General features: G+C 52.1%; 9 protein-coding genes across 9 annotated transcripts; 3 read left to right on the top strand and 6 right to left on the bottom strand.

The window, feature by feature from the left end:
* Positions 1-618: 618 nt before the first annotated feature.
* PG994_007566 (uncharacterized protein) lies at positions 619-1,653 on the top strand (the record flags this gene model as incomplete). The annotated part of the gene is made up of 1 exon (XM_066858975.1): positions 619-1,653. One exon carries the CDS (start codon positions 619-621, stop codon positions 1,651-1,653), a length of 1,035 nt encoding a protein of 344 aa, XP_066715917.1.
* Positions 1,654-2,989: 1,336 nt separating this feature from the next.
* On the bottom strand, positions 2,990-3,391 carry PG994_007565 (uncharacterized protein; the record flags this gene model as incomplete). The annotated part of the gene is made up of 2 exons (XM_066858974.1): positions 2,990-3,010; positions 3,056-3,391. 2 exons carry the CDS (start codon positions 3,389-3,391, stop codon positions 2,990-2,992), a joined length of 357 nt encoding a protein of 118 aa, XP_066715916.1.
* Positions 3,392-5,202: 1,811 nt separating this feature from the next.
* PG994_007564 (uncharacterized protein) lies at positions 5,203-6,023 on the bottom strand (the record flags this gene model as incomplete). The annotated part of the gene is made up of 2 exons (XM_066858973.1): positions 5,203-5,609; positions 5,750-6,023. The coding sequence occupies 2 exons, from the start codon at positions 6,021-6,023 to the stop codon at positions 5,203-5,205; spliced, it is 681 nt and encodes a 226-aa protein (XP_066715915.1).
* A 1,912-nt stretch (positions 6,024-7,935) lies between these two features.
* PG994_007563 (uncharacterized protein) lies at positions 7,936-8,871 on the bottom strand (the record flags this gene model as incomplete). The annotated part of the gene is made up of 2 exons (XM_066858972.1): positions 7,936-8,283; positions 8,458-8,871. The coding sequence occupies 2 exons, from the start codon at positions 8,869-8,871 to the stop codon at positions 7,936-7,938; spliced, it is 762 nt and encodes a 253-aa protein (XP_066715914.1).
* A 791-nt stretch (positions 8,872-9,662) lies between these two features.
* PG994_007562 (uncharacterized protein) lies at positions 9,663-10,103 on the bottom strand (the record flags this gene model as incomplete). Its single annotated transcript, XM_066858971.1, has 2 exons — positions 9,663-9,695; positions 9,837-10,103. The coding sequence occupies 2 exons, from the start codon at positions 10,101-10,103 to the stop codon at positions 9,663-9,665; spliced, it is 300 nt and encodes a 99-aa protein (XP_066715913.1).
* Positions 10,104-11,148: 1,045 nt separating this feature from the next.
* PG994_007561 (uncharacterized protein) lies at positions 11,149-12,425 on the top strand (the record flags this gene model as incomplete). Its single annotated transcript, XM_066858970.1, has 2 exons — positions 11,149-11,168; positions 11,222-12,425. 2 exons carry the CDS (start codon positions 11,149-11,151, stop codon positions 12,423-12,425), a joined length of 1,224 nt encoding a protein of 407 aa, XP_066715912.1.
* A 328-nt stretch (positions 12,426-12,753) lies between these two features.
* On the bottom strand, positions 12,754-14,742 carry PG994_007560 (Endoplasmic reticulum oxidoreductin-1; the record flags this gene model as incomplete). The annotated part of the gene is made up of 3 exons (XM_066858969.1): positions 12,754-12,862; positions 12,921-14,500; positions 14,638-14,742. The coding sequence occupies 3 exons, from the start codon at positions 14,740-14,742 to the stop codon at positions 12,754-12,756; spliced, it is 1,794 nt and encodes a 597-aa protein (XP_066715911.1).
* Positions 14,743-16,763: 2,021 nt separating this feature from the next.
* Positions 16,764-17,227, bottom strand: PG994_007559 (uncharacterized protein; the record flags this gene model as incomplete). Its single annotated transcript, XM_066858968.1, has 3 exons — positions 16,764-16,865; positions 16,920-17,064; positions 17,118-17,227. The coding sequence occupies 3 exons, from the start codon at positions 17,225-17,227 to the stop codon at positions 16,764-16,766; spliced, it is 357 nt and encodes a 118-aa protein (XP_066715910.1).
* A 1,741-nt stretch (positions 17,228-18,968) lies between these two features.
* Positions 18,969-21,738, top strand: PG994_007558 (uncharacterized protein; the record flags this gene model as incomplete). The annotated part of the gene is made up of 8 exons (XM_066858967.1): positions 18,969-19,061; positions 19,418-19,563; positions 19,612-19,849; positions 19,905-20,157; positions 20,211-20,337; positions 20,408-20,666; positions 20,720-21,275; positions 21,326-21,738. 8 exons carry the CDS (start codon positions 18,969-18,971, stop codon positions 21,736-21,738), a joined length of 2,085 nt encoding a protein of 694 aa, XP_066715909.1.
* Positions 21,739-22,250: the final 512 nt, after the last annotated feature.

Genomic DNA, 22,250 nt, shown 5'->3' with positions numbered 1-22,250 from the left:
AGGGACGCCGATGGACTGGGTTTACCCTGCCTGAAGCCAAGCGCAGCAGGCTAGGGTCGCCTCAGGTTCTCCAGAAAACTCTCGTCGCGGGCTGGGAGGCGGGCACTTTTGCACTTGGGGGGGCTGTGAGTGCAACCAAAGGTGACGTTTCGACAGGCTAAACACTGCCAAGTCATCCACACCCAGGCTGAGGTGGGCAAATGTGGGCAGCAGGAAGACAAACAAGCACTGCGCCACGCTTATCACGAAACGAATGAGGAAGAACTGTGAGTGTGTGTGCGTATGTGTGTGTAACTGTAACTCGCCGTCTTGTCTTTCGTTCTGGATTAATACCCGTCCCGTCCTCTTGCCTTTGGTCTTGGACTATTCTGCTCCTCCATTCTATTACATTTACTTTTCTAGTTCCTGTTGTCTGAGTCGTCTTCAAGAACCAGAAACATCTTCCATCCATCTACATTCGTTTTAGATCAACGACTTTGACGGACACATCCAGACCTGCCCACACACTCGCTCGCTCCAGGTGTTATTGTTATTACATCATAATCACCACCTGCGACCACTGAGATCGACCCACACCCGTCCCTCACACAAAGCAACAACAACAACAACAATTTGACGATGGTCAGCGTAGGGAGAGTCTTTTGCGTGGCGCTACCATTTGTACTGGTAGTCGCCAGCATAATCTGCTTATTGATCGCTGGTCTCACCGGCGTGACATCCACAGACCTCTACCTCTTCCGAGTAAACACAACCGGCCTATCCATCAGCCCGGTTTCGGCGGCAAACATATTAGACAAGGCCCAGAAGAGTACCCGTGATGTGGACGCCACCGTCCACCAGCTCACCAAGGATCAGGCTATTTCCGCTGACGCGACCGCCCTCCTGAACACCAACATCACCGCGGCTGACCTTGGCCTGGCCAACCTCTACGACATCAACCTCTGGGGTTACTGCACCACCAGCCAGAATGACAAGCGCAACTGCACCAAGGCCAAGTTCGACTGGGCCTCGACCTATCTGAACACATCGAGCCTGACAACGGTAGGAAATGCTGCCGGCGTCAAGGTTGAGATCCCCAAGGAGCTGGTTAGCTCGCTGAACGCCTTCAAGACGGTGACCAAGTGGACCGAGGTCGTCTACGTCATTGCGATGATCGCTTTGGGTTTTGAGCTCTTCTTCGCCCTCTTCACCTCGTGCTCGCGGGCCGTGAGCTGCCTGACCTGGGTCGTCGCTTGCGTCGCCTCGGTCGCTGTCTGCGCCTACGCCGCGCTGATGACGGCCATGTCCGTCGTGGTCGTCGGCGCCGTCGAGGCCACGGCCAAGTGGTACGGCGTCAAGGGCAACGTCAACACGTCCTTCCTCGCCGTCACCTGGCTGGGTGCCGCCTTCGCCCTCTCAGCCGGCTTGTTCTGGGTCTTCACCATCTGCTGCTGCAAGCCCGAGAGCCGGGCCCGCAGCTCACGCTCGCACCGCCGCGCCGACAGCGAGCAGGAGAAGTTCATCCCCAACGGCAGCTACGCGCCCCTCCACGACAACCGCGGCAGCTACAACGCCGGCTACGGCCACCAGCAGCAGTACGGCATGCCGCCGCATCAGTCGGGCGGCATCCGTCACCACGACCTGGCTTATGAGCCCTACAGACCCGCTGTGTAAAGGGGGGATATCTAATGACGTTCTGGTGTGTCGAGGGTCAACGAGGTTCGCTGATCCAATGGCAGACAAATGGAACAAACCTAACGAAATCACGCGTGCATTTCTTCGGCGTTAGGGCTTGGGTATGAGGGTGCGGGAGTGTGCATATATCTAGAAGTCTGGTTTAGCATCTAATTTGGATGTAGAAGGGGAACAATCAATCCTTATACCCTAGTTATTAGTTAGACTAAAGGTCTAATGAAAATAAATAAAAGCGTACACAATATATCTTTGCGTTCCTATTTTCTATGAAGTACACGAGCTGTGAAGTGTTGGTCATCTTAGATAACGTGGCATTAATCTAGCTTCCTCCTTGAGTCCTTTGATGGCGTAGTCCTGAACCGTTGAACCCCTTACTTTGAAACCTACGGGGTATCAGTTATCTGTGTTTCCTCATCGAGTACATACATGAATGCGCTAGGTTAGCTTTTCGTAAATCCACTCACCTGGTCTGACAATTACCACGTTGACAAAATGGACCTCCTAGTTCGCGAGACGGCCTCGTGTTAAGCTGAAGGCTAACGGCTCTCTGATGCCGAGCAGCCGCTAAAGTCGGCTGTGCGTTGAAGGCCATGTCGTCTGCCCCCCTGACCTGTCAGCCTGTCTATCTTGGGTGGTAAAAAAAAATCCACCATCTTACCTTACCTTGACAGATGTTGCCTAAAGCTTCTGGGGTAACAGGGGTGATTTCTAACGTCTGACCGTCCATGGACCCCTTTTTTACATCTTCACTGCCACCACTAGCCGTGATACCTGTGCTTCGATAGCGTGGTGTAGCCACTACCATATTCACTCAACAACTTTATCAAGGTCATATTGATTACTGGTGCCAAGTAGTCAAGGGGAGATGTTCGTGGGAGTTGGTCCGGTCCCTATTGCCCCATAATGGCCGTGATGTACAGCAAGGTGTCCGATCTCGCATCTCTAGGAGCCAGCGCAAACCTAGCATCACAAGACCTATTGAGTTTCAATCTGACATTGTATTCATATGATTCTCTAGGCCTGCTAACGGAATAGTAGGCGTGGGAAAGGAATGAAAACCCAGTGCAACTCAACCCGGAGTTACACAGACGCTGCGGTCCATGACCTCACCAAGCACTCATCTTTCTGTTCCTCCTTCTCTCCATTACTGATCTCTCGGGTCTACAGGCCGGAATCTATTGCCACAACTGCTGCATGTTTTATAACGCCTGCGCCTATCTTGATTATAAAAATCTGCCTCGGTCTTAAAAGACTTACACACCCCGTGCAGTATACTTTCGAGCAAGTCTTGCAACAATGTTTTTTAATGTCATAGTTAGATTTGGAGAACATATTGCTGCAGTTGTTACACCATTTTTTTTTTCTTCGCTGGGAGACGTACCGCCCCCTTTTGGTGCAAGCAGCGGTAGCTTTCGAGATACTTTATGGAGGTGGAGGCGGCCGAGGTAGATGCCGCAGGTACGGGCGCCGTATGGCTCGCCGCTGCCACAGCGCTCAATTCGGGCTGGCTCTGCCAGGGCCCCGTCTCCGGTACGGGAGTGCTGAATTGGGTTTGGTTTGCCTGGTAGTCCCGCCAGAATGCGCGACCAAGAAGTTCGTCTGGGTCGGAGCTCCCACTGCTGCTGGTGCTATGATGTTGAGACTGCCCGCTGCTACTAGCCTGTGCATTTCCCTTTCCCTTGTCTGAATTCTTACCTTTTTCCTTGTCCTTGCCCATTGCGAAGATTAAGGTGAAGCTTGTGTCTTGTATATGTTATATTCGTCGGTCCTGCCGTATTGTTATCGAGGTCTGAGGAGCCAGAGCATTAAGCCCATGGCTCCTGAGTGAACACTTATACAGCGCTCCATCGCAATACCTGGTATTACCCTCATACATGGTGGACAAAGAGGTATGTGGCATCAATGCGGATGATCTAAAAGGAGGTGTCAGCTTTCTGAGGGGTTTCAATGTCCAAGATCACTTGAGGGCTTGAACAGCCTCGCGAGGATAAAGCCAGCAACGGCGCTTGACAGTGACAACTGTTTTCAGTGATGGTCATCATGATTGAGCATGTGGAAAACTTGTAGCGATCAAAGAGAACGTTGGTAGGAGAGAACTGCCCGTACGGGTGGAATGTGAAAGGGGCAGGCAAGCTGTATGTCCATCCAGCGGCGGTCTGTTATGAATTCTTCTCATAACAAAGGAGACAGCCGTGTTGCAACTGCTGTAAATGATCACTAAGATACAATAGAGATACCTAGGGGGTTACGACCCTCCAGTGCGGATTTCATTTACATCGTGTTAATAGGACCACCTCATAGTGACGAATGGAACGGAGGCTTAGCACTCCTTGACGGATAGAGAATTATTCAATTCCTAAAATACCATACACATTCTACCATCTCCTAATCTGCCTAGCTGTTAGTCCTTGGATTTTCGTTATCAGATCTGATGGTGTGCTGTTGGGAGCTCACCCGCATGCAGGCAGGCCGCTCAGATAATAAGAGAGCTACGTCTCAAGCCAACAAACAGGGCACCCCCAATTGAGAGTTATCGGAAAGGCCATGGAGAAGAAGCCCAGTCAGCCCCGTCATTTCTCTGTAACAATGTCAATTCTCAGAATTCCCCTCCAACCCCTTCGGTGCTAGCCATCCTTCGGGCTCGGCTGTGGTTGTTGTCTTCCCATACATGATTCCCATTCCATCTACGCTGAGGCTATACCTGTACAGGTATGGTACTGGGACGTATCAAGTTCTACTGCGCATACATATCATGGTGTCCCGCTCTTCAGCATGTCTAGTGTTACATAATCTGAGTCTAGGGCTAAAGGTGAATCAAGAAGGAGGATCGCATACTCGCGCTTCGTGACACCGTCGATACGCGGAGAGCTGCCGTCGTCTTTGCATTTTCAGCAACGGCTGGGAGGACACAGTCTTGGAAGGAGTATATTGAGGAACTCCTGGTCGAACCTGTGGCTTATCGAATAGCCTCGCGTGGATTTCCAATGCCTAGCAAGCTATGATAGACAATAGGCGAGCCGTATGGAACCGTAAAGGACTTGATGGGTGATATAATATGTCCTAGGCAGCCTCGGAAAAGAAACATGGTAATTGTCTGCCTCCTAAACCCAGGCAGATCTGCTTTAGTGTGATTGCCAAGAGAACACAATATGTATTTTGTATAAGTCAAGGCCCTAAGTTGGGTGTAACAGTGAGGCTTGCAACAAAGGTTGTAACCATGTATGGATGTCTTCAAGACGGATCAAATTGGGTATGTCTACTACTGGTCTAGATGTTTTCAAGGAGTATGGTGTTACAGCCCTAGAAGTATAGAAGAGTTGATTTAGGGGGTAAAGTTACTCCACTCACTAGAGCAAACACGGCGGTTTTAGAGAGAAATTTCATCTGGAACTAGTCACTAAAGTTGGTGATTCCGGCACAGACCCCTTCAACACTATTGTCCGGTTCGCTGGGCATGAAGAACATTATACGGGCAGTAAGATTCATCCGTCTTCATTATAACACTACATATCATTTGCTCCATTGAACCTATCGATCGAAGGACTTGGATTGCCTATTGAAGGTCTCGATAGCCTCGCGAACCTCAGACACATCCTTCGTCTTCTCGTCATGCTGTGAGGTTGAGTACTGACGCATTTCCTCGGGCATGGCTATAATGTGCATGTGGAAGTGACAGATGCTGTGATCTGAGTACAGGTGCAGCCCAAAGCTGAAGTCTTCATACTTGAGCTGAAGGATCTTGTCCGCCAGGCCCTCGAGGTGTTCTGTGGCGAGCTCGTAGCCTTTCTCTGCCCGCTTTACTAGTTCCTGATCGTCTCCCGCCTTCGCCACAGCCGCGTCGTGCTGCCGCTTTATGGCCTCGCGTTGATGTCTTAATACCGCCTCCCGAAATGTAGGGTCGGACCATTCTTTTCTGAAGAGTTCCTTGATCTCATCTAAAGGAAAAATTTCTCTTTGGGCAAGGAGACCCCATTGTAGATCGACTCCTTGGTCAGGCCAAGAAGGTGGACCACGGACATGCCAGCAGGCGAGGAATTTCCAGGGTACTGGGCTATATCGAAGGACGCATGATTACCAATGATGAGGACGTTTTGATTGCCAGCGAGACTCTTCTGGGCGAAATCTGTGAAGATGGTCTTGGGCTGTACCCATTTGACTCTCTTGGCGTACTTGTGCTGGTCGTCACTGAGTTTCTCAAAATACGCATCCACATCTTGCTGTGCATCGGGATGATTCCAGAAATCCTCAAACTGCTTCTCGATTATCGGCATTTTCCCTTTGAAGGAATCCTTCCTTCTCTCGCACTCCTTCGCGTACATCTCATCGAAATCCACGTCTGCAACCCCCATAGTGTTGCTGTCTTTGGGGTGGCTGGAAGTTTGTGGCTGACGAGAGGAGGTTTCCATTGAGGGAGATGTAGGAGTGTCTTTTTGCTCCTCCTGTTTCTTGGACCAGAAGAACGACATGCTGCCTCTTATATGAGAGATCCTGCTCGGAGTGTTTTCAGGTAAGAATCTTGTTGAGAAAAGGCGCACACGGCATGTGAAAGTGGCATCCCTGTGGAACAAACAACAAAGAGAAGAAGATCCGGCAAGCGCGAAACGGCCCACAAGCGTGCGTATCCCTCTCTCTATATAGTAACAAAGAAGTGACGCTTCCAGTAGGAGCTCTCCGAGCAGGGGTTAATCAAATAGAGAGCCCTGTATCGAGGCTGTGTGTGGCAGGCCGGGGGGGGGGGGGAGCAACGAAGGGAAGCGAGCGCAATCACCTTGAAATGGGAAAACACATGAAGCTGGTTTTCTCCTCTTGACCTGAAGGTGTGCTATCATCAGCTGCTAGCGCTTCATTAGTCGCCTGACGATGGCTCTTGGATGTTGAGGTGAGAAGGTGAGCCCCACGAGGCTGTGTCAGCTGCTGTTGTTGCGGCTGTTGCCTGGTTGGGAGTCCGTCTATTGCACTTGTAGCAGTAGTGGTAAAGTCAGACATGGGGGCTCCGGAAGCTGTGAATGAAGCTTGAAGCGAAGGGATCCTGGGCGTTGGCTGTGGAGGTAGACAGGGTGGATTGGGCAATGCACTCGAGAATGGATGAATGGGGCAAGCAATCTATTGTGCCTTTCCCCTTTCAATTCTCAGGTACCGGAAGTGTAAGTGTAGGTAGGTATGCTTGCTTGCTAGGTTGGTGACTAAATCTGGAAACAAAAGACCGCCCGACAACAGGGAACAGTTTGTTTCATGGCGGTGCGATGCGATGCGATGCGATGCGATGCGATGCGATGCGATGCGATAAGATGTGGTGGGGGGATAGATGGATGGGATGAGTAGAGAAAACCCGACCGAATGCGATCAGCTTTACGCTGTTTGCGGATGGGATTCGGACTCCTATTGATACATGAACCTATCAGCTCTACATACTGAAGGCTCAGTGGTAACTGACTGGGCGCGCCTGGGGGCCTGGGCAATGCGGTTGGTGCTACAGAGTAACTCTACGTACGGCAATGGGAGGTAAGTTCAAGATCAGTTTCTAAAGGTGGGGTAAGGGTCGGTCCTACTGGCTGCACGCACACCCTTGAAACCCCAGCTAAGGCTGACTCGGCCTGACTGACTGGCCATGCTGATATGGAAATACCAGCTGGTACTTCACGGTGCCCCTCTCGATACATGTCATCTAAAGATCTCAGCTATTTTAGTTCATCTTATCTTATCATTGCTAGCATTCGTGGTGTATCTGTCTACTCGTGTCGTAGGTATTGCCAGTTCTCCCTCGCTCCCAAATCATTTGCATCAATGCGGGATATCCCTGTCCCGGTATCGCCCAAACGGAATCGTTTAAACGCAAACGCGATCTCTCTCTTTGCTCCGCCTGCAGTCCCGGCGGCATTGTCTTCCCAAGTCTGACTCCCTTCAGGCAGGGCCAAGCATCCCTGGCATGCATAAGGATGAGTTGGCACATGCCTCGCCTCGATTAATCATTGCCCACGTCAAGGGCATCCTTTGCATCTGCTGACAGACACTCCTTCTCTGTCGCTGAACACCCTAGTATCGTACAAGAAGTGGTTGGGTCGTGAAAGACAAAAGAAAATTAGAGGCGAATGAAAAGAAATAAAGCCAATGGGGCTCCTCGTGATGCCAATTCAATGCCAAGGATGAGGCAAACCCATGAAAAGTAGGACAGAGCCATGCAATTCAGTGCACAAGAGCCGTCCAAGCAAGAATATGTCTGAGTGAATACACTGGAGGTTTCGATAAGCCTAAAGCACAACCCTATGAATCACGACCAGCTTTGCGGCGAATGCTTCCGATGCGCTTCTTCAGGCCGGTACTGAGACGCTTGCCGGGCGAGCTGCTGCTGCTGCTGCCGAACGGGGAATCCGAGGACGTGGCACGAGTGCCAGAGCCGGAGGGGCCCTCGCCAAAGCTCGAGCTGCGGCTACGCTGACGGACCATCACGTCGCCTTCTTTGGGAGGAGACGACTTTGACATACCTCTCGGCTGCATCTCGTACATCCCAGGTCCCGCATCGGCACTAGCAGACTCGCCATGCTGCTTGAAGGCTCTCTCGAGGGTGTACGAAGGCTCCCCTTTGCCTTTCAAGTCGTCGGGATGGTATTCCTGGCAGGTTTTGTTAGCTTGTGATTGTGCAGTGACATTGATGTTGGTTGTGTCAGGTTCTTCATCTTCTTCTGTTATAGTAGAGATGTTACGACCATTGTTTCCATCCATGTTGGTAGGATTGGGTAGAAGTCGATCGAGTGTGTCTAGTGTGAAGGAATCTTGCTGACTTACAACATCGTCATAGCGACGGGATGGGCCTCCACTAGCAAACCGTTCCCGTTGCAAGTCGGTACCTTCCTCGTAACTCATCCGTCTACCGCTAATGTCCGGCATTCCCGGGGGAATGATAGCGGTGCCTTGCAGCGGAACATGCTTTGTGAGCGAGTCTTGCACGAGCTCCCTGGGCGTGGCCTTCAGGGCCTCCATGTTGGTGGTTTGCACGGCTTCGAGTGGTGCATATTTCTTATTCGCATTGCGCGAAGCCAAGGTTGCATCAAAGGGGCCTTCGTGATGGTATGAGTGCCCTAGTATGTTGTCGAGCGAATCGATAGGGTCAGCACGAGGCAGAGTGGCCTTCCTCAAGTGAGGACCTCTGTTGGCGACCTTGGTCTCTCTCTTGATCTGCTCAAGAGGGCGATGGGACATATCGCCAGGGAACCGCTGGCTGAGAGAGCCGCTTCGACCGAGACTGGATTTCATTGTATTAGATCGCCAAGTTGGACGTGTGCGTGAAGTCGGTTGGACCAAGCTTTGAGTACGGGTAGGCTTGGGCTCCTGAAGCTGGGCTCGCTGCTGATAAGTTGTACGTTCCCCAGAAGTCTGTGAAGTCGGTTGGACCAAGCTTTGAGTACGGGTAGGCTTGGGCTCCTGAAGCTGGGCTCGCTGCTGATAGGTTTTACGTTCCCCAGTAGTCTGTCTGCGAATACGCCCAAGTTCTTCCTCGGCGAGCTGTTGGGTATCTTCGTAGGAAGAAACGTAGTTGCTGGCGTGGTCGCTGGCGTGGGTGCTGGTGCGGGTAGAGGGGTTGAGGCTGCTGTGGTGTAACGCAGATATATAATCCGGACGAGCCGAGTGTCCGAAGAAATTAATACTGGGCTCTGTGAAGGGCCCGTTCAGTTCACGCTCAGCCTAGTTGCATATCATATGTAAGCCTACATCATTTTCCCAACGAGCAGACAGCGTTTCTGCTGCAAGGCACACGCGTCCCTTCGTAGCCATCTGCAATCTGCAAGCCGGTAGTGGGTGGTTTGCTAGGGGTATGATGTAAAATGACAGACGGAAGCAGGGACGGTTCGGCACATCGTTAGCGAGGGTCCACCGTGACGCAATGGGTGGTCAGGGGTCCCTTGCTGAACATCAATGTCGTAGTTGGGTGGAAATTTCCACTCTGCGACAATGACGTCGACCCGTCACCCCGTTTAGACAACGGCTGGCGACTAGTAGCGGCGGGCAGAGGCTAGCCCAGATCCCTGTGTGCCGTAGCCGTGGTGCAGATGTAATGAGGAGTACAAAGATATTGAAATGCAGTGGGACAAGTCCGTATGTAGCCCAAGATGACAACATATCGGAAGACAACGAAGGAAAAGAGATGTAATGAAATGCAAACTTACCATGGCTTTCCAACGCGACTCTCGGGCCTTCATTCTCAGAATCTCCGGATCATTCTTCTCATCGATGCCACTGGTGAATACTTTTCGCACAGATCGACTGAGTCGTCGAAATACACCCGGCTTCTTCGTCTTTTGGACATTGGGGTCGGGTATAGATGGATCGTTATCGCCGACACCATCGTCGTCGGCGATGACTTGGTAGCTGCTCTGGCCACTGAAGGCACCACTAGCACCACTGCCATTGTCTTTCTTCTTGGGAGATGCCATCTTACCGAAGCTTCGATGGGGTAAGAAAGATATGTCGGCGATTGTGGTGTCGGGAGACTGGAGATACGGCAGGCTCGATGCGGTATTGGCGCGGTATAGCATGCGGTAGGCACGATACAGGCCAAGGTGAAATCGCCGATGCCTTAAGTATACCGATATGGTATACCGATGCGGTATATCGATGTGCTAATGCAATATTTATTCAAGGTCGTCGACAAAAGAAGTCGGCGATCTGGACAAGAATGACTCTATGAGGGTACCGCAGTGTTGTTGTTGATCCGGTTTGGCATACCGGTTTTGAACCACGCGACTTTTCAAAGGAACGCGCTTGAGCTACAAGCTCAGGAAAGATTGTACATTGGAGTCACAATGTTTGGAAGCCGATTGTTTTTCACGAAAGACCTTAGTTACCTGATAATTCAACCTGATATCCTCTTGGTGCAACTGCTAGTTCATTCATCACTTGGGCTCTTCACCCCGCGTTGACGGATTGGTTCACGTTTGCCTACGTCCATCTATACCAGAGATCTGATATTGACACACCGGGCATTATGCCCCGGGGCTTCGTCATGGACGACTTGGAATTTGGTTCAAGAGCTGGGCACATGTAGCCGAGTGAATCTGATTGATCGCGATGCACGGGAGTAGGAGTGCGTAGTTTTGACACTCGCCAGCTGAGCATTGTCGCATAACATGAGCCTTAACCGGTGAATCCAGGGGAGTGTATGCTGGTCCTTACGTTCCAGTGCTTCCCAGGATAGAAGTGGTGAGTCAAGATGAATCTTCCTTAACCTGACGTTGGGAACAGTGTACATAATTACCAAGTAAGTAAAGTCAGTAGGTTCATCTGATGTTTCTTCTCCAACCCCCATCGCCCAGATCTACTACTGTAGCACCCCCAGCCAAGCCAGCCCTACAGCGTCCATGCTCGCTATGTGGACCTGAAGCCATGCGCCTGGCAGCTTAACGCAGGGGCCAACGCGCGCTATGCAAGCCACGTCTTGGACTTCAACCCGTCCAATTCTACTAGACAGCATCCATCACAATGTCCATCTACCCGGATTTGTATATTCAAGAGACGGTCAAAAACTACTAACCGTTTTTATAGTATGTTATAGCACCGTAATAACTGTAGACCTCACCTGGGAGGTACAGCAACCCATCAACCAACGTGTCATGGCCTTATTAGTAGACTACTCATCCTCGGATTCGGATACCGCCGCCTCTGATACTGAACCCGAGGCCAAGAAGCCCAAACTGCAAGCCTCCTCGCGGTCAACCGCCACTACTCAGGATAAGAACAGGAAGGCCACAAGCATCACCACCACCACTAGCAGCTCAGCCACATTACCGCCAAAAGGAGCAACCTCACCCACGTCAAAACCAAGCCTACCTCCCCTCCCAAACGCTTTCCACGACCTCTACGCCTCCACTGTCCGCGTGAGCACGCGCGACGACCCAACCCTGCACCAGGGCCGCAAGCGCCAGAACCCGCACGTCGTGGGCCACTGGCCATCCCACCTGTACACGGAATGGCACCCCACGACGACGGGGGACGCCCCCGAGTACGAGACCCTGACCCGTCTCCTGGGCGAGCTCTCTTCCTCCTACGCCGCCGCCTCTTCCGCTGCAGCACCTGACCTGAACCTACAAACATTCCTGACCTCGGACCTCGGCGCGCCGCTCCCGCTGCACATCAGCCTGTCGCGCCCCCTGTCCCTGACGACGGGCGATAAGGACGACTTCCTGGACGCCGTGCGGGCGGCCCTGGCCCGCGGGCCGGCGGTCCCGACCTTCTCGCTGAGGCCGACGGGGCTGGAATGGCACCGCACCGCGGAGTCGGCGCGGTCGTTCCTCGTCTTGCGGGTCGAGTCGGTGACGACGACGACGACGCCGGAGACGGATGCCGAGGAGGAGGGTGTAACGACGCAAAGAAGGAAGAACCGCGAACTGACGCAGCTGCTGCGGCGATGCAACGGGGTTGCCCAATCGTTTGGCCAGCCAGCTCTGTACGCCTTTGCGGGCGGCAGCGGCGCCAGCGATGCCGAGAAAGGGGGAGATGGATCAGGTGGCAGCACCAAAGCGACGACGGTGGACGTCGGCGATGCATTCCACATATCGGTTGCTTGGTCTTTTGAGCCGCCCACGCCCGAGCTAATCAACATCACCCGGCAGGTTTTCGAGTCGAGAAACAAATCATCATATCACGATGCACTTCAAGGCATGCGGATTCGGGTGGATGGGGTCAAGGCCAAGATCGGAAATGTGGTGACACACATTACGCTGCCCGAGGCAGCGAACAAAGGCCTTTTCGGTGCATAGACTTGTGTACACTGAATCAACGAGTAATATGGGGAGGCGTGAGACTAATAAGTGATTTGCATTCTATTGAGATGTAGGTGTATAACAGTCTGCATACGTGCTTGGAAGACCTGTGTACGTGGATCAGGGTATCACACTCTAAATGTACATACAAACACCCCTGACTACTTATGAAAGCAGTGTTCTACCTAGGAACGCCAATAACCCTTGTAAATGGAATGCAATAATGAATTCACGACTCTAAACGCTGAAAACTCCGGTTGCCCTTCGAAAGGCATACATGTAGCCCATAGTTACAGAAAACGATTTTGGTATCATACGGGCCTTTTTACAGTTCATCAATATTCGGCCTGTAAAAACCCCAAGCTCTTGGAGTCACAGGCAGGCCAATATAGAATTCCCAGAGCCGATTGAGCTCCTCCACGACAATCAAGAACCTGTCATCCGCAGTCAGTATAGAGTCAACATCATACCGAGGGGAATTTAATGACTTACAAGCTCCTGGGAAAGTTGACCCAACCCTTGATGACATACTTGAACGCCTTGAAGACACGTTCAAACTCCTCGTTGAACACGTCGCCAACTGTCTCTTTCGTGGACTCCTCTTTCTGCGATTCATCGCTGCCGGCCCATTCGTCGTCTTCTGGCTCCAAGGGCACCTCCAAGGGTTCCACAGGTCCAGTGCCAGTGCCTACCGCATGCGGCTTCTTGGCCCGATCCGGAACGGCACTCTTCTCCTCCGCGGACCCTTCCAGAAGATTTCGGAAATACCTGACGTGTGCCATGGAATTGCTCAGCCTCGAGTAAGTGTTGAAAAGGGCCACCAACTCTGTGCGCTTCAGGATGGGGACTTCATCGCTCTCGTTGTCGAACTCAAACAGGACCTTGAGCGCGGTGCCGTAGCCGGCAGTTTGCAACTTCCCCCACAGCCGGCACTTATCGCAGCCGACACAGTCCATGATGCGGCTTACATTGCGGAACCGGTTTCGGAAGTCCTCCTTCAGAGAAGGTCCTTCGCCGTTCTTGAACATAAGGCTCTCGTCAAAGATTGTGGGTACGCTCGAGGCGCCTTGTGTGACGGCGAGAACCTTCGCCTTGGTGTCGGCATCTTGGTCTCGATCGCCTGTGCAGTAGGTATAACCCTGTAGGTGAGGACCAAGTTTGGCAATGGCACGCGTAAGCAGGGCATAGTTGAAGTACAGGTTCGAGAGGCGTTCTGGGTGGGTATGCAGGCGATGATAGTAGCACTGCAGGTTGGGTTGCCATTCGCCCGTTGTCTGGTTGAGGTATTCCCAGCAGATGTGAGCCGAGATGCTGGTGTGCATGCCCGAGACGACTCGGTAGAACACCCGCTTCTCAAGGCATTCGTCTTCGTAATCGAGCCCAGCTGGGCCTGAAGCTTGCACTTGGTTGAATTGCTGCTCCAGCATCTGCTGGCGGCCAGCGTCCTGCAAAACAGCTCGGAAATCGTGTGCTGCCGGACCCTTAGGAACTGAGGTCATACCCAGGGAGGCCGATTGCGGGAACGAGGACTTCTGGAAGCAGTTCTCCCGATATATGGCATCCCACACCATCCTGGCGCTGTCTCCAGTATATCCCGTGAAACGCTCTGGGTTCTGAACCAGGGAGACGTAGTCGCCCTTAGCAGTCGCGCTCTCATCCTCGGGAACACAGTAGTCTCGTTCGTCGCACTCGTCATCGTATTCCACCACGCAACTCTCGCCAACGTTCTCGCCCAAAAGTCCCTGAAGTGGTTTTTGCGGTCGTTCCTTTTGCAGTCTCCTGCCCGGATGCTTCGCCAATGGCCCTTCCAGCTTCCCCAGCTCACTCGCCCGCCATATCACCGGTATATCCTCCTCGTTGTCCAGCGTGGCCACGGCGCAAGCCTGGTTGCCACACATGGCGTCCTCGTCGCTCCAGAAAGGACATGCTTTATTGAACAGGTTCAGGCGGTAGTGGGAGAAAAAGTCGGTTCCACGTGTGAGGTCGTCGACAGCGGGTTTTACCTTTTGGTTGAGCGCATCGAGCGTGGAGTACGAGGCACACGCATCCGACACGATAGTCTTTGGGGAAATCTGCAACGAGGCTCTGTTAGAGATTGGGTCCCCATGGTGACGCTGGGATGGCGTTCCTGCGACAGCAGACGTAGCTGCAACCAGGCAGCTAGCCAAAAGAAGGAAAAAGAACATGGAAGGATTCAAGTGCGACATACTACGCAACTGTCATCTTGAGCTATAGTGCTAGAAGGTTTGCACTGAACAGGCGCACCCCACAGCGTGAACAAGGACAGATAGAAGTGTTTCGCAGCCGGCCTCATGGCGGGCAATCAATCCGGGATGCGGCCAAGCAATATATATGCGTGAATGTAACGCCTGAGGACAGGTGGTGGGGAGTAGTAGAGTTGTATGCGGAGGCCGAATGCTGGCCTCTTCGGAACCGGTTAAGTGATCGTGGTAAGGGAGGTCCCAACCTAGAATTTGGCTGTAACAATAGGTGAAACGAGGTTTCTGTGCCTTAAGTTGGTATAGATCCAGGGGTAGTAAATGCAGAGCTGTGTAACAAAACGGGCAAACGCACGCAATCGCCAGCTTACTCCGAGCCCGAATCAAGCTTAATCAGGAAACGAGCGAGTTTAACCTTGTGATGGGAGTTGTCCGGCTGTAGACGAGAGTTGAATGGAGGGTGACAGGTGGTTTAATAAATGGCACGTCGAATCACTGGATGGATGGATGGATGTTTATTAAAAGAAAGATCTACACGATTAATCCTTACATGGGTCCCGGACTTGGGACGAAACATTGGGAAGTGAATCGTGTTCTTTTTGCCTTTGCCGGCTTACCAAGCCCCAGAACGGACAAAGAATTGATATGGCAAATATCCTTAACTTACTCAATCAGCGGGATGCGGCGTCATTGGATGACATGGTTCGATTCATGGTCCGATCTACTCTTGCGGAAGGCGAACCAAGCCAAGTGTCCAGGAGTGCCGTCCCGTATTGCGGGAGGCAATAGGCCATAGATTGGTTACCTCTCCCTCCCCTGAGCCAGGGAGCCGGAGTATGCTGTACGTACCGCCAACAAGTGACATCTAGCAGCACCATTCAGCAGGGACCCATCTCGAGTTACTGTACCATCTCTCCCCATCTCTCCATCTCTTTACATAATGGACTGTTAGCTGGATGCTTTAAATAGTAATATATTTACAACCCTGGGTCTCATTAACACGAAGTTTGTACGTCACTTCTCTAGGTTGCATACATATCTACACACAAGTAAATATGTCATGTATGAATAGCTCAGCGAGTGACCAGATCTCTGAAATCTGTCTTTTCTCTCTGCTTCGAATATTGAACTATGTACGGCTACGTACTCCCTTCCACCCCCATCTAGCCTTACACGACACCTGACCAAGTTAAGGTGATGTGGCAATGCTATGAAATCTGGAGTCGTCTCGGCTGCCAAGATGATGGGTAACCTCCCCGTTTCCGCCAAAACCAAGAACAATATTGAATATAAGCATTCTCATAGACGCAGATGTGGTTTGATGACTTATTACGCAACTGTTCCATTCAGATTGCTATGGATCTCTCTAGCATTAAACCAAGCGCAACTCGGGCATGAGAGCCGGCTGGCCAAAGAGTTGTAGTAGGTGTCTCGGTGAGAATATAAGCCTTGTCTCTTGGGGTGCTGTTGTGCCGGCGTGCAGGAACTGCCGTGTCCAGAGCTGACCCAGATGGGATGCGAGGTGGGGCAGCATCAACGATCAACAGACCCCTCCATCAAGGGGCGGCAGAAAAATAAAAACCGTCTTCTCCCGAGACGTTCATTCCATATATCCTCACCTTGAACGCCAACCAAACTCGAGCCGAACAGGTCCATCTTAACTCCAAGAAGCCCTCTTGCACATACGCCTGATATTGGACCTGAGTAGACCATTACTTCTTTTGTCCCTAGTTCAGATGGACCCTGTCGATATGTCGCCCATGACCCCGCCATCTATCCATCATACTTCTTCCTCGTACGGAAAGATGTACTTCCCTTCTGGTTGGTTCAGGTGAAGTATCTAACCTACACCAAGCAGCGAAGCGAGGAACCTGTCGTGGACATGGTGCCGGAAGAGCGGGTGATCAAAAGAGGAACAGCCGTAAATCGTCTCGAACCATTACACCATAAAAATGCAAATGTCGCTATGCAGTCGTCGGCTCTAATTAGAGTACAGGGAGGAGGAGAGATGCTGAGTAGCCGCGGCGGGGTGGTCATGTTGTAGTGAGTGGATCACTGAGGAGGTTGGTAATTGAGCGGTCGCCTAAGGGGAAAATTCCGTCTCGTTAGCAGGGCATCAGGCGTGGACAGCGAAGCCAGCCGACTTACTTGAAGAGTAGGATGTGAGGCTCTGGCTCGTGGACCTCATAGTGTTCCCATCCCAAGCTCTGTAGGCGCACTGCACGTTAGCCGAGTCTGCATTTCGAAATACGCGAACAGCGAAGTGGCATACCTGGGTGATACCGATGGCGCGCCATTCCTCCTCCCACAGCAGCTTTAACGTCCCGTGAGACGGATCGTGATAGTCTTTCGGGATGGCCTTCAACATGGCCTTGGGGAGCTGGACATGTCGATACTCGTACTCGCTGTCCGAGTAGCTGGAAACCCTTGTTAGTAATCGATGGCTTTGTGCTGTTCGTAGCAGCCTTACCGAGCAGAATAATGGATCGAGTCGATGAACTCTTCAAGTCGCGCTCGCTCACTGTCGCTGAGAGGCCGAGCGCTCTTATTGCGACGGCTCGTGTCAATGTCCATTGGCATCTTGACTCTCTGGTTACTGTCGTGTGGGAATTGGATGTTGATTAGAGTTATAGGCGTCAAAACCTAGCGCAAACTCGGAGCTGCCACAGCGACCCAAGACGAGGGAAGGATGGAGCGCGAAGACGAAGCAAAGCGGATGCGCGGTCAAGAGATAATGCCGGAAGGGGGGCCAACCAGAGGAGAAAACGGGCAGGGGGGCTGTAGGGAGAAGGCTTCTGGTCGAGTCGCGTGGGGTCGTCGAGACTTTCGGACGAAGCCTCTAAGAGCCCAGCCAAGTCTAGCAATTTGAAACAGAAAAAATAGTCGACGATTTCGTGCCTCGGGAACCAACGGTTACGACCTGAAACACAAAAAATAAGTCGAATACCAGAAGGGGCGCTGAGGAAGTGCTTTTGGTCAGGAACAAGCAGAACAATGAAATGACGAGTCGGGCGCGAGCAGTCTGGTATCTGCGGGTGGTGTTTGAGGTCTGCTCGAAAGTGAGAAGTACGGTAAATCCCAGGCTGTACTTTACCGCAAGTAAGGAAGTAGAGCAGGTGTGGTTGGGGAGTGGGCGGGGTGATTTAACTGGCCCATTCCCCAGTTGAGAAGTAAACATTCACCAGCCATCCAATCAATTCCAGCCGTGGGGTTCCTCTTGGCTCTTGCAGACGGCCTCTAGCAGCCACATTCTGCATTTGCAGTGCAGCATTCGACAATCATCGACCGGGACAGCGGGAGTTGGGAAGCATGTGCTCCTCCAGAGGACCATCTGTCAGCTCGGAATATGCAGAGTGCGTACATACATACCTACATACATACATACTTATTACCCTGCATACCATGGGAAGAGTCCGGTAGCACCTATTCTTTAACCCATATATGACATTGATGTATATAGATCTCTCTCTAAATAATGCCTAAGCCGTACATATATCTGTGAGCCTGTTTATACATCATAGAGAGACAGCCCAGACGTTCCCAGTTCTGGGAATACATAATACTAAACATCTTTCCATCCTCCTTAATTTGCGGTACATATCTGTCAAGGACAGAACATATTTGTAGTGTACAATAGGTAGTGTGTAGGTAGGCCTCGCTCATAAAGCCATTGGTATTGAAAAATATATACTTGTACGGGCTATTGTATCATGCACAACATGATTACACCTGACACAGAAAGTCCTGCCTGTAAAGTTGAGTGTCAAGCCACAGCCAGACTCACGCATCCAGCACCTGATCCCTGCGGCCAATGAGACCAGCAGCTGGCTCAAGGGGTCCCGCCAGCTGCCAAAGCCAGGCCTGCCTCATCTCTGGTGCAGCCAAACTTTCTGTCAAGTCCTCTTGGTGCAATTGAATTGCACAGTAATGCAGATTTGCTCCGAGCCAGATACCTCCATTTTGCGTGCACTTGTAGCAGGCGACTTTCGTTTTCATTAGGAGCTGGAAGTTCGGCCGACGCTGCAGCCTGTCTGTACCTTTCGTATTGGACTTAACCAACTGAATAGACCCGCCAAGCGACCCCCCCCAGCAAGCACACACACAGCGACTACCACCACCTCAACCACTATCTCATCGCAACGCCAACGAACCGCTCCGATCGCGTGCAAATCGTCGCGTCGCCGCATCGTAATCCCCATCGCAGGCGCATTGCTCTCCTACGGCCCATCCGCAGCGCAAACTGCTGTTAACAAATTTAACCGGCTACGCCTCGTCGGCTACTGCATGATTTTCGGATCAGATCAATTCTCACCGCGCGAAGATGGAAAATAAGAGGAAGGCGAGCGGTGCTAGCGGTATTGAGAACGGAGCCGATACTCCAGATCGCGCTGCGAAGCGTCGCAAGCTGGTAGAGGTGAGTCTCGACTTTTTTCTTTTCTCACATGGCGCGTAGCATTTTTGATGGCGCGCAAGCTGTCCAGGTGCACATTGAAGGAACATGCACCGGCATCAGCAGTGCGCCTGCCCGCCTATCTGTCTCGTTGGACTCGAGAAATGAAGATGCAGGTCTTCAAGTTGGAGGAGTCTGGATGAAGAAGGGGAAAAGATGGGCTTAGCACTTAGTCCAAGCACCGTCTTTCCCATTCGTTTTGTCCCTTGAACCTCGAAAAACATAATGCTCCAGTCCGCATTTGTCATTGCTAGCTGCATGCATTGCATTTCCATTTTCCAACTGCAGCAAGTCGACTAACATCGCCATCCGCGCTCTAGGAGTTTGGCGATCTAACTAAGGGAGAGACGCCTGAGTCTACAACAGCATACGGGCACAGCATCCTCGACTCTATCAGGAGTACGACAGACAAGAAGTATGTAGATGAACCCCCAGCAGACCTGCCGCTCGCCTCAATCTGCGCCTTGTAACCATTGCATAGCTCCGTAACTAACTGCATATCTCAACATCGCAGTGGCCGCAAGGTCGCTCCCTTTTTCGAGAAACTCCCCAGCAAGACCGACGACCCAGAGTATTACAAGAAGATTCGCCTACCGCTGTCGCTACAACTCATCGAGCGGAAGTTGAATAAACATGAGTATCCTACTTTGTCATCCCTCGAGGGTGATTTCAAGCGTCTAGTCTCTAACGCCAAAGAGACCAATCCGCGCCAGTCTGAAGTCTTTAGTGACTCGGAACGTGTGCGCAAGGCTGTCAGTAACCTCATGGTCAAGCATAATCCCGCCTATAAATCCGGCAACTACCAAGCTGTTGCAACTCCTCTCCCCTCCCAGCCCGGGCCCAGATGATGCTGAAGAGGACGAGGACGAGGATGATGCCCCTGGTGAGGTGGATGAGGTAGATGATACTCCGACGAAGGCGAACGGGAAAGCAGTCGCCAACACAGAAGAGGACGAAGATGCCGAAGGCGAAGAAGAGGAGGAGGGAGAAGAAGAAGACGACAATGAGGAGGATGACGAGGATGCGGATGGTGACGACGAGCCTGAGCCTACCCCGATTAGTGGGAAAAGGAGACGGGGGGGAGACCCTCCAGGAAAGCTGCTACACCTCAAGCCTCGAGATCTGCATCTACTCAAGCTAAGGGTGTCGACTCGTATGACGGTATCTCGTTTGAGGGCTTGACCTTCCAGCAAGCTCAGGAGAAGATTGTCGGGGACGTGCTACGGAAGAAGGATGACAAGTACGCCCCCCCCCCTGTGAACCCCGTCCCCTCTCTCCAAAACTTTACACGTGCTGACAATGGCAAATAGCGATTACAACTATTTCGAGGCTTTCATCTATTTGCCTGCGCGCTCGCTCAAAGACTATTACGAAATCATAGCAGAACCTATGTCTCTGAAAGCCCTTCATAAACAAGTTCGCGGCCAACATGGTCGGAATCAGGCCACTGGCATCAGTGACTTCAAGTCGTGGGCGGCATTCGAAGACCAGGCCAGTCTTATATGGAAGAACGCCTACCACTACAATGAAGATGGGAGCGAGATCTTTGTAATGGCGCAGGAGTTAGAGGTACTTAGTCTGCATGCCCACCAGTTGTGCCTCTCTTTGCTAACGCATTAAAGGAATATATGAAAGGGTTGATTAGCGAGGCTAAGCAGCATGTGCAAGAGCCTCCCCAACAGCAAAAAATCAAGCTCAAGGTCCAGAATGCCGAGAAGCCCGGCCAAACACCGGTGCATCCTAAGAAGATCACCATCCACGTCGGCGGAAAGGGCAGCACGGCCGCATCGCCAGCGCCAGCTTCGAGCCAGACAGGCGACAGCGAAAGTGCTCGGAATGGCACCCCGATAGGACGAACCCCATTTGTCGGACCCAACGCTGCCCCTGTTAATACCAGCCAGCTGGAAAAGGCCCGAAGTGTCTCGGTTTCCGGGGCCTCGCCGAGTCCTTCAGCAGCTGTAGTGCCAACCGGAGCCATCAAACCGGATGAGGCTGCCAAAGCGTCCCCCAATATGGCCGCGCAAGTTAGTACTATGACAACGCAGCAGCAGTTTGCTCCATTGTCACAGTCTACACCTCCGCCGGCGCCTGCGCCCGTCGTCGCCCAACCGCCGCCACCACCAAAACTGACGGCGGCAGACATTCTGGAGGCACAGAAGTATCGCCCGCGACCAATCAGTAAGTTTCCTAGTTCTGTTTGGCCATACAACATACTGACGTAGGCGCAGAGGAATACGAGGCTTTGATGCCGAGGTTGATCATCACTTCGCACCCACAACTGCAGCTTGAGAACCGGCTCGGCATGACGATCCCTGCAAGTCCCTTGGAGACACAGCAAGAGTTTGTGTTCAACGCACCCGCCAGCTACTACCGCCTTCAACTGCGACCACTGGTGGCTCCATTCCTCGAAGCTCAGCAACGCGAGTGGAAGCTGAATGTTATGCACGACTTTACTCGGGTTTACCCCAGCAGCATGGAGAGACGGAATGAGCCGGTGTTTGATGTTAACCTGCGTTACGGGAGCAACCGGCTGGAAGTCAGCGTGGTGGCAGCCTCACCCAAGGGAGAGAAAGGCACGCAGGGGGTGGGGATGGAGATGGAGAGGCTTGTAATACACTTTAATCTTCTGAAGCACCACTAGAGAGGTGGGGCGTGGAAGAAAGGCAAATTGCTCATGCTGTGAATTCTCAGCGGCGTCTAGGATTGCAGAAGGAGGGTGAAAAGGCCAGGCATGGGACTCTGTATTCGTATTTGATATTCCTCTACGATCTGCCACGGGAGTTGGTGGGCGGTTTCTCTAATATGTAGATATAGCAAAGTCAGCGGAAGCTGCAATCGAGAGTTGTCAGCATAGCCAAAGCGAGTGGATTGATTTGAGTACCAAGAGGTGAACGTATGCCTACCTCCTAAGGTACCTATACATTGCATACCTACATCCTCCCTACCGAGCTCCAGTTGATTGGAGTTTAATGTGGTATATGTTCACATGCAACATGCACATACAGTGGGATTGGGAGTGGGAGCTTCTCCCAGGTCCCCCCACTGACATCAATCAAGGGCCCCAAAGGCCAAAGGGTATAATCGTCGTCATAGTGCCAAGAAACACCACCAGGCCAGGCCTGGGAGAGGAGCCTAAGCTATCCGGGTCCCCAC

The sequence above is a fragment of the Apiospora phragmitis genome, assembly GCF_038363925.1.
Source record: "Apiospora phragmitis strain CBS 135458 chromosome Unknown utg000007l:1.0-2108841.0:1.0-2111359.0, whole genome shotgun sequence".
Classification (NCBI taxonomy): Eukaryota; Fungi; Ascomycota; class Sordariomycetes; order Amphisphaeriales; family Apiosporaceae; genus Apiospora; species Apiospora phragmitis.
Note: the sequence above shows the minus strand (reverse complement) of the source record. Positions and strands in the feature narration are given on the sequence as shown.